This window comes from Pseudophryne corroboree, chromosome 9 (assembly GCF_028390025.1).
Source record: "Pseudophryne corroboree isolate aPseCor3 chromosome 9, aPseCor3.hap2, whole genome shotgun sequence".
In the NCBI taxonomy this organism is placed as follows: domain Eukaryota; kingdom Metazoa; phylum Chordata; class Amphibia; order Anura; family Myobatrachidae; genus Pseudophryne; species Pseudophryne corroboree.
Window position 1 is genome coordinate 131,168,195 of NC_086452.1, and position 11,057 is coordinate 131,179,251.

The 11,057-nt window shown below is 40.0% G+C and overlaps 1 protein-coding gene across 1 annotated transcript; it reads right to left on the minus strand.

The window, feature by feature from the left end:
* Positions 1-5,331: 5,331 nt before the first annotated feature.
* Positions 5,332-10,263, minus strand: LOC134956792 (uncharacterized). The gene is made up of 5 exons (XM_063938741.1): positions 9,747-10,263; positions 9,093-9,164; positions 8,092-8,130; positions 7,240-7,332; positions 5,332-6,693 (listed from the first exon to the last, which is right to left on the minus strand). Exons 1-5 carry the CDS (start codon positions 10,261-10,263, stop codon positions 6,020-6,022), a joined length of 1,395 nt encoding a protein of 464 aa, XP_063794811.1. The 3' UTR covers positions 5,332-6,019.
* Positions 10,264-11,057: the final 794 nt, after the last annotated feature.

The window sequence follows — 11,057 nt, forward strand, 5'->3', positions numbered from 1 at the left end:
ACTTTGGTGAAAACCCTCGGAGCTGTGGACAGACCAAACGGCAACGTCTGAAATTGGTAATGACAATAGTGAAACTGCAAACCTCAGGTAAGCCTGTTGTGGAGGATAAATGGGAACATGTAAAATCCCCCTCCTCCAGACTGGAGTTCACTGCCCGGAGAGATTCCATCTTGATGTTGAATTTTCTCAGGTCGAGATTGAGGGATTTGAGGTTCAGGATTGGTCTGACTGAGCTGTCTGGCTTCGGGACCACAAACAGGCTCGAATAAAAGCTTTCTCCCTGTTGCGACGGGGAAACCATGACAATGACTTGATTGTGGCGCATCCCACCTCCCTGTCCGGAATAGTAGCTGGCAAGGCAGATTTGAAACATCGGCGAGGGGGAACGTCTTGAAACTCCAGTTTGTACCCCTGGGACACTATTTCTAAAACCCATGGGTCCACAGCCGAACGAGCCCAGCACTGACTGAAGAGTCTGAGACGTGCCCCCACCGGTGCGTACTCCTGCAGAGGAGCCCCAGCATCATGCGGTGGATTTGGCAGAAGCCGGGAAGGACTTCTGCTTCTGGGAACCAGCCATGGCCGGTGATCGTTTACCTTTTCCCTTTCCTCTAGAAGCAAGGAAGGAAGAACCTCGTCCTTTTCTGTATTTATTGGGCCGAAAGGACTGCATCTGATATTGGTATGCTTTCTTTTGTGGTGCAGGCACATAAGGTAAAAATGATGACTTACCCTGGGTAGCCGTAGATACCAAGTCAGCGAGGTCATCACCATACAATACACCACCTTCATATGGTAGAGACTCCATCGCTTTTTTAGAGTCAGCATCAGCATTCCATTGATGAATCCACAATGCTGTCCTAGCTGAGAATGCCATGGCATTGGCCCTTGATCCCAAGATGCCAATATCCCTTATAGCTTCATTTAGGTAGACTGTAGCGTCCCTGATATAACCTAGTGTCAAAAAAACGTTATCCCTATCCAGGGTATCTTTTTCAGATGACAAGTTATCTGCCCATTTTTCTATAGCACTACTCACCCACGCAGATGCAATGGCTGGTCTGAGTAGCGTACCCGTGGTGACATAAATGGATTTCAATGTATTTTCCTGCCTACGATCTGCAGGATTCTTTAGGGCTGCCGTGTCAGGGGACGGAAGAGCCACCTTTTTGGACAGCAGTGATCGAGCTTTGTCCACAATGGGGGGTGATTCCCATTTTTCCCTATCCCCAGAGGAAAACTGATACGCCACTGGAATCGTTTTGGGAATCAGAAACTTTTTGTCTGGATTTTCCCAAACCTTTTCACAAAGCGTGGTCAGTTCATGAGAGGGAGGAAACGTTGCCTCAGGTTTCTTTCCTTTATACATACAGACCCTAGTATCAGGGACAGTAGGGTCCTCAGTTATATGTAATACATGTTTTATTGCTACAATCATGTACTGAATGCTGTTTTCTAGTTTTGGATCTAATCTGGCATCACTCTAGTCCACACTTGAGTCAGTGTCCGTGTCGGTATCCGTGTTTACCAGCTGGGCAAATGAACATTTTTGTGACCCCCGAGGGGTTCTGGACTTGTAACAACACATCTTCTACGGATTTCTTCTATGCCTGGTTCTGAGACTCAGATTTAGCCAATCTCTTATTTATCAGAGCCACATTTGCATTCAAAGCATTTAAAACATTCACCCAATCAGGTGTCGGCGGTGCCGACAGGGTCACTCCCACAGCCATTTGTGTCCCTAACATAGTCTCCTCCTGGGAAGAGCACTCCGCCTCAGACATTCCAACACACGTGCACCCAACACACACACAGACACACTGGGCCTATAGGGGACAGACCCACAGTAAGCCTGTCAGAGGGACACAGAGGGAGTTATTGCCAGCTCACACCCCAGCACTCAATCCCGGTCTGAAACACCACAGAAAATGCCCCAGACCTGCAGCGCTTTTATAATTTACATATAATGCACCAAAATAACTGATCCCCCCCCCCCGTTTTTCAACCTGATGCTTGTGCAGCAGTGTGAGGAAGGACCAGCGTCTCCGCAGCCTTGTGTAGTGAAAATGGCGCCGGGTTGTGTGCTGTGAGGGCTAAGCTTCGCCCCCGTAATTGTGCACTTCAGACCCGATCTTTTCAAATACATTTTTATACTGCCGGGGGTACAGACAGTGCCCTGGCACTATGTACGCTCTTGCCAGTTACTTATGTAGGTCATATATGCTGCCCATGGCGCCCCCCCCCCCCTGTGCCCTGCACCCTGTAGTGCCGCTGTGTGTGGGAGCATGGCGCGCAGCGTGCGAGCACTGCGTTACCTCAGAAGCCGTCACTGAAGTCTTCTTTTCTTCTACTCACCTGTCTTCGGACTTCTGGCTCTGCAACGGGGGTGACGGCGGCCTCTGGGAACGAGCATCTAGGCGTACCTAGCGATCAGACCCTCAGGAGCTAATGGTGTCCTGTAGCCAAAGAAGCAGAGCCTTTAAACTCACAGAAGTAGGTCTGACTTCTCTCCCCTAAGTCCCACGAAGCAGGAAGACTGTTGCCAGCAGTCTCCCTGAAAATTAAAAACCTAACATAAGTCTCTTTCAGATAAACTCAGTAGAGCTCCTCAGAGTGCATCCAGTCTCACTGGGCACAGATTCTAAACTGGAGGAGAGGCATAGAATGAGGAGCGAGTTCACACCCTTTGAAAGTCTTAAAGTGCCCATGTCTCCTGCGGATCCCGTCTATACCCCATGGTTCTTGATGTGACCCCAGCATCCTCTAGGACGTATGAGAAATCAGGCATACACTTTAAAGTATTTTGGTCAGTATAGATGTTGGAATAAATATAGACTAACAATAGGTATATAATATTCCCTTGTTCCTTTTTTTATAGGAGATTCTGGTTACCCTGCACGCTCCTGGCTACTGACTCCCATTTCCAAACCAACTCGGAGGCAGGATTTTGTGTATAATAAAGCGCACATTGCAAGTAGAGCAATAATAGAGTGTACATTTGGCATTCTCAAAAGTAGATTTCGTTGCCTGGATAAGTCAGGGGGCACCCTACTATATAGTCCACATAAAGTCTGTCAAATATTTTTAACATGTTGTGTTCTGCACAACATATGCCTGCGCCACAGGCTACCCACAGTTGTCAGACGCCTAAATCATCCTAACACTAAATTAACAAATGACGGAGAGGAGGAAATAAGGGGGGTGGCGAAAGTGGTGAGAGAAAATGTAATTAGAACCTATTTTGCAAATTAACGTCTACCATGCTCATTTTAGCACAGCCAGGTAGTACTGGTTATATATGCTATTGTTTTTGGTTAATGCAAAGTGCATTTTATCTAGGTTGGCGTTTATTGGCAAAACCATATGTTTATTCTGTTGAGTAACATTTTTAAAATGTTGAATATCAGTATATTGCAAACCACTGTTAAAAGTTTATCACGTCTTTACATGTGTACTGTTTTAAATGCACCGTTGCCATGTGTTGTAGTAATTTAGAATACAATTAAAGGTTAATCAGCACTGTCACCTTTTTTTGGCAGGTTTAGTGAACAAACCAATGTGTATAATATTTGCTATACAATATTATTCACATACAGGTCACACTTCTTGTATTTTTTTAGTTATTAAAAATGTGGCCCAGGTTAGTGTTTTGGGCCCAACATAGCACATAGTAAAGTAAAAATCAGAATTCAGCATCTAACTCATTACGCTGCTTTTGGGAAATGGGGTCCATTGCTCTTATTTTCCAATGTGAGGAAGATTTCTCAGTAATGTACAAGGTTCAAAGGGGGAGATAAGAGGCATTTGGTGTACGTCTACATTCCATGCTATCATGTGTAGTGTTAAAATTAACAAAGAATTACTTATTTTCTCCCCCAATGCTTCCTGCTGTCACTCGTCCCTAAGGTAGTCGCTTCCGGCTGAACACTAAGGAGGCGCCCCAGGCTGCCCACAAATTAGCTGGTTTAAGTGTTTCACACTTGGCCCTATCTCCGAAAATTGACTGTCCAAAAATTGGAGACTAGCTGTGTTTGCACCTTTGAGGCTACAGTTAGGCCAAATTAAAATGTAATTGTCATGGACAGTGTCAGGTTTTTATATGCCATACTGTTAACTGCATTTCATAGTTCTGTCTGAAGTAAGCAGAAAAATTGTGGGATGGTCATAACTGAATGCTATAAATAGACAATATTATATTGCACAACATACATAACATTTATGGAAATTAGTGCTTTGTGGGCATAACTTCTATAACCTGTATAGCAATGGGAGTCAACTTCGGTCCTCAACTAGCCACAACAGTTCATGTGTTTCATGCCACCTAGCAGTTGAACAGGTGTATGCATTACTCACACATTTTTAAAAAACCCCAGGAGGAACAAATTATTTCTGTTGGAATCTCGTGAGGAGACCTGGAAAACATGATCTGTTGGGGCAAATCGAGGACCAAGGTTGGAAACCAATGCTTTAGATGACAATTATCACCACAGTAACCATTGCAGGAAATGGCACTAATGCTTAGTGTATCCATGGTGACAAACAAACCAACATCCGCACAACATTTTAAATTCAAGGGCGGGCCCCATTTTTCGACCATTGATCCATGAAGGAGGCAGGTGACTGATTTATACTCATGGTCATGGAAAATTGTTTAAAACAAACCCAAAGGCCTTCTTTTTGAAAACACCAATAAATAGTCCTTGTTGTGTGATTTTATTTGTAGTCAACTGGAAGTACAGGTTGAGTATCCCATACCCAAATATTGCGAAATAGGGAATATTGAAATACGGGTTGTTGTTTTTTTTAAGATAGTAAAACCTTTGTTTTCTGATGGGACAATGTACACAAACTTTGTTTAATACACAACAATATTAAAAATATTTTATTATAAGACCCTCAGGCTATGTGTATAAGGTATATATAAAACATAAATGATTTTTATGTAAACAAACTTTGTTTAATGCAAAAAGTTATTAAAAATATTGCCTAAAATGACCTGCAGGCTGTGTGTATAAGGTGTATATGAAACACAAATGCATTCTGTGCTTAGACTTAGATCCCATCACAATGATATATCATTATGGTATGCAATTATTCCAAAATACAGAAAAATTAAATATTCAAAATACTTCTGGTCCCAAGCATTTTGGATAAGGGATACTCAACCTGTATCTAACTTCAAAGCGTGTCCCATAAGGGAGCCTTAGCATTTTAACAATTAGTCAAGCACATGTAGATTTTAACGGCTATCAGAAACTACAATTACAAACATTTATCAAGATTATTAACAAGCATGCACTTTATTTGAAATACAGCACATGTACACAGAAAGTTAATGATTTTTACAGATTTTGATGTGGTCAAACCTCCCCAACTTCCAGCACACTGTCTTACAAATCTATAAAAATTCTTTATAAATTAATAAAATCTAACACACTCACACCAGCTCCAAATATTTGTGACAACCAACACACTTTTCTACAGTAAGCACACACAACCATTAATGTACTGTGTGGGAGATTCAGCAAATAATTAGCACAAATAAATTAAGTATAACTGTGTTTACATGGACTCAGTAAATACACAAAAGACACATGCCTAAAATATACCTAAAATAATGTACTGTGATGAAATAAAACAGAAACACAATTTTAACAATTGAACATTTATCCAATTACTTTTGTAACAGTTGATAAGGTTTGATTGTTGCAAAAAAAACAACATTACAGGGACTGGTTCACACTATATCAACTTTTCAAAAACTGCCCCTAACACGTTGACGTAATCCCTAAATGGAACATGGATTTCACCTGAACACCCTGTATTTTGTTACAAGCAACATTATCTTGCAAGCTGTTGCAAAAGGGGAATAACTCATGTCGACCAAGTAGATGTCGACATTCTGACCATGTCTACCTGGTGCATGTTGACCAATAGCAGTCAACCTAGTGACTGTGTACCTATTAACCGTTTCCACAATTAACTACGTGAGGGAATCTCCTCAATCAATTTTGAAATTTTAGAGAAAAAGTCTACGCTGTCTTAGTTTGAGAATTTTTTTCCGATTTTTGGCCCTTGGGGCATGTTCCTCTGGGGAATTACATGCTTGTTCATGATCCTCTTCTGATAAGTTTTGTGTAAGCCTTTTTCTCTTCTTTAGGAGGGCCGGCTTGCTGGAACCAGTAGCAATAGAATTTTCTTGGTAAAACCCCTCTTCGGGTTCTTTAATTTTTAACTCCAGGAGTTTCTTCAAAGAATTGGCTATCGAACTTAAACTCGTGTTAATTTGGAGTGCATTTTGCTCTTGGATCCCTATCAATGTGCAGAGTGTACTCTTAATATTGTCCAAACCTTCCACCACATGCCCAATTTCACCATGTAAGACTTCTTTAAAATCAGACATGGAAGTTAAAAACATATTGTTCATATGCTGAAATAGAGGGTTGCTTGCCAAGTCAATGTGTGTTGGATTATTAATTTGCCCATGCTCTTTGCTTGTTTCCCCTCCAAAAATGGTTGATTGGTTGGACTGCTCGGCATTCTCATTAAATGGTTCTGAAATGGGACTATTTTCAGATACATAAAAACAATCAGAGTATGCTCCTTCTTCCATATTCATAACATTTTCAAGGGTACAGTATTCCCTTTCCAACGGCTCGTCTCCCAAAATGACAATCTCTGAGGAATTGGTTGCTAAAACAATAAAAAAAGGTTAGACCCAAGTAAAAAAACAACAACATAACCACCCAACATCGTAAAAACAAACCTAGAAAACAATTATGCATAAGTTGCAGAAATCTACAAGTGTAAAAAAAATAGTAACATACAATTATTTACAATGAAAACACCTGTAATGTGTACTTTCCTTGATCATTACATATTTATGCATTATTTACTTGCTAACAATGAAACAATTACTCAAATTCAAATGCGGGAGAAAATAAAAAACGTGCACGCATGTGTTTGATAAGATAGGTTGTCCAGACGCCATAGGTTTTTGCATAGGGATGGGTTTTATTGAGCCAATCAGGCTAATTGAGTCTGTTGAAGTTGCACAATTATACAGTATTCTAAAATCAAAGATAATATATGATTTAGGCATATGCAAGACAAACCCATCCATGTTCTGCAGAGTCGACCATTTGACATGGTGGCCTACATTCTAATTTCAAGCAGAAGACAAGAACATGTTTTAACGCACAAAAGCCTTTCCCAGAATTAAACAAAAAAAAAAGTCACCTGGAACTGTCTCAAGTGTCGGAATGGAAGTCTGTAGCTCAATTAAATCCATAGTCATTTGTGGAGGATTTACTTTGGTTGCTTGTTGCACTTCTAAAAAGAGGATAATTGTAAAAAAAAAAAAATACATGAAATGTGAGTCAAAATAGCTTTCTAAGAAGCATTGCCCATAATAGCTAGAACATGAGTATTGAGCAAAGTGTAAGTTCCAGTTTCCGGAGGTTACAGATGCAGTTGGTGATATTTTAAATACAAAGAGAATCTGCTGACAAACAAGGTTTCCTATAGGCCATGTCAAAAGTATATATGCAGAGGACTCACTGAGGGTAAATGAGACTTAAAATGGCAAAAGCAAAAAAACAAGTGGACTATCATAGAGGGGTAGGAGCCTTTAAGTAAAAAAGTAGAACATCACCACTTTGATTTAATGTTCATTCATTAATGGGGACAGTATTGTTAGTGTTTTGCCTATCAAAAGACAAACAAAGTTAAATCAAACTAATTGTTTACACTAAAAAGATTCTGATCATAACGATGAGAAAAAAGAGTCTTGAAGTGAGCATATACTCATCAACCCCGGCTCCAGTTGACCATGCACAGACAAACTAGCTCAGTAGAGTTTCAAAACCTAATACAAACCTTAACTAAGCCACTATCTTAATCAAACTGAAAATAAATATTCCTTAATGCAAAAACAAAAAACATTATCCTTGAGCCTGCCACTTTAAAAAAAACAAAAAACCCTAACTTCTTGGGTTCAGATTATTACCCCAAATAAGAAAAATAAATTAATTAAAGTTTCCAAAAATTAACTATTAATAATTTAACCGACCTTCAGTGTTCATAGTTTACCTGGTAAACAGTTTTTAGATGACCCTTGACAGTTGGAAGCTACAAAAATAGAGAAAAAGAAAATTTAAAATGTGGTAATTATTAATTAAAATGTTTTAAGTCAATGAAGATTTTTGCCGGTTAAAAATAAAAATGGCACATGCGGCATAAGGAGTCACAGAAGAGGTGCGCGCTGTGCCCTCCGTGTCCCTCCTTCACAAAACAGTGGGGGAGCACGGGAGGGTAATTTGTACCTGGCACTGGAGGAGCATATTTGGCACTTGAGGGGGGGGGACATATGTGGCACTGAGGGGTCAGATCTTGCAGTATGAGGGCATATCTAGGACCGTGGGGGCATATCTGGCACTGTGGGGGCATATCTGGTATGAGGGCTGTGTACGGCTAGAGCTGCATTTCCCACCCTCGGTTTATATTCGAGTCGACTTATACTCAAGTATATACGGTATGTAACTTTCACAAAGAGCTTCTACAACATCTGTGCCAATATTGATGGGATCCAAAGCAGACATGACTGTTAATGGCCACAAACTTAGTATAATACAGCTACAAACATACCATCTAAAGATAAAAAAACAAACATTCATGCTGCATTTGCACTGTTACCCTGCCATGCTAAACTGTCCACCCTACACATCTATAGGTACCTTGGGTCATACCAGAATATAACACACATACCAAATAAACACAGAGGGGGGTAAAAAAAAGGACGTAAATACAATTGCATATCACAGCACTTGGATAAGTAAAAAAAAAAAGTATGTTAACGTGGTAAACAAGTGACCATTGCACCCTCCACCACAGTGCAGGGCAACTAATGTATTTGCCATTAGCCCAGCAAAGTCCGTCTAAACCATGGATAGTTTGCAGAGCTGTCCTCAGCACTTAGGTTGACACTCATGTCTACCAAAGTGTTGTCAACCTAATGACCCATACCCTTCCTACACCAAACATGGAAGATTAATAGATAGTGAAAAATGAAAACATAAAGTTACGATACTAACCTTTTTCTTTGTTTTTTGTTTTTTTGGAGATACCACCATTGCCTTCTTTACTATAGGCCATCTGGATTTGATCTGTGTCAATTGAGAAAACCAAGAACAAATCAGACGCTTAAATTAACACAATCTCAAAACTAGCATACTAACCTAAATACTGTTGTCATCCAATGATGACATAGATGCATTTAGTGTCAGAGAAGGGTTTATTAAGGATTATCCTCCTAAAGTTAGAATTGAACACAAAGTTACAAAAAAACACCAGGCAGGCACAACAAATAGAGACAGTGAAATCACATCTATATACACACACACTAGTATAACCCAAAACAACATTGTATAGGGCTGGAGTACCCATATATGCATGAATTTTCCAGAAAAAAAATATTGCAAATAAAAAAAATACTAACATATAGGCAAAATACAGACCACCAAAAATAGACATAATAAAATAACAGACAAATGGATATGCATCCAAAAATACCTGCTAAATACCTGGGCGAAAACACATTGGTGCACTCAAAAATAATTGTAAATACGCATTCAGACCACTGTGTTACGATTGTCAGCAAAGCCAGGTAATTTTAACACCACCTGCTTTTAATGTAAATCCCAATTACATATAAAAAAAAAAAAAAAGAATAAAAACCAACAACTCACCAGATATTGTTGTATTCTTCCCCGTGTCCAATCCACCTGGAACTCCAACTACAGAGGCTAATTTAATGATTCCCTGTAGTCTTTGCTCCCAATGTAGGTAGTCAAAAATTTTGGCAGGTCCACCACCAGTACCACTTACATAGTTTTTCTCCTCAGCCATTTTCTTTTTAACTGTACTTTTGCAATCGTGGTATCTCTTGCGACACACAATCGCCGTGCGTATACAGGTGCCAAGGGAGCTAACATTTTTTGCTATGTCACGCCAAATTGCCTCCTTACACTCGACGGAATAATTTAGGCCTCCAGGTCGTCCAAATAATTTATCATAATTTCTCAATACTCCATCGATGAGGGTCTCATTTTCTTCAGTGGTGAATTTGTGGGAGCGCAGACGCTCCTCAGAATTTCTCTTTGTTTTTTTCTTTTTGAGCGTCTGAGGTTTATCCGAGGTATCAAGCTGATGAAACATGCCAACACTTTCTTCTTCATTTTGAACAGATGAGCATTCACCAGACATTATGCCTATAATGTATTAAAAAAAATAAAAATAAAAAAACAGCATACTACATAGGTGAGCGGTACAGAACAATTGTGGACTAACAAATCAAAGCTGACCTCATACCAGTGTACACATTAATCAATAAAGATACCTAGGGTTTTCAATAAAAACAAATTTACAAATACTGTTTTGGATATTGCACACGTAGATACATCGTGAGGCAAACCTATCTTTCAAAACAGTGAGTGAGGTTAAATAGCACGATTAGGTGTTTGGATAACCGCAATATATTTAATAAAAAAAAAAAAAAAAAAGAATTTACTTACCGGAAAATCTATTTCTCGTAGTCCGTAGTGGATGCGGGGGACTCCGTAAGGACCATGGGGAATAGACGGGCTCAGCAGGAGACATGGGCACTTTAAGAAAGAATTTAGATTCTGGTGTGCTCTGACTCTTCCCTCTATGACCTCAGTTAGCAAAACTGTGCCCGGAAGAGCTGACAGTACAAGGAAAGAATTTAGGGAATCCAGGGTAAGACTCATACCAGCCACACCAATCACACCGTATAACTTGTGATAACTTTACCCAGTTAACAGTAAGAACAATTATAGAGCATCAGATAAACCCTGATGCAACTATAACATAACCCTTATTTAAGCAATATATACAAGCATTGCAGAAGAAGTCCGCACTTGGGACGGGCGCCCAGCATTCACTACGGACTACGAGACATAGATTTACCGGTAAGTAAAATCTTATTTTCTCTAACATCCTAGTGGATGCTGGGGACTCCGTAAGGACCATGGGGATTA

What these genes read in the sequence shown, in the direction of transcription:
- LOC134956792 (XM_063938741.1), bottom strand. Translation starts at nt 10,263, where the DNA reads ATGTCTGGTGAATGCTCATCTGTTCAAAATGAAGAAGAAAGTGTTGGC. An exon ending in AACAAAAAACAAAGAAAAAG is followed by an intron (nt 8,131 to 9,092) that starts GTTAGTATCGTA and finishes CTATTTTTGTAG; the next exon opens with CTTCCAACTGTCAAGGGTCA. An exon ending in ATCTAAAAACTGTTTACCAG is followed by an intron (nt 7,333 to 8,091) that starts GTAAACTATGAA and finishes TCCTCTTTTTAG; the next exon opens with AAGTGCAACAAGCAACCAAA.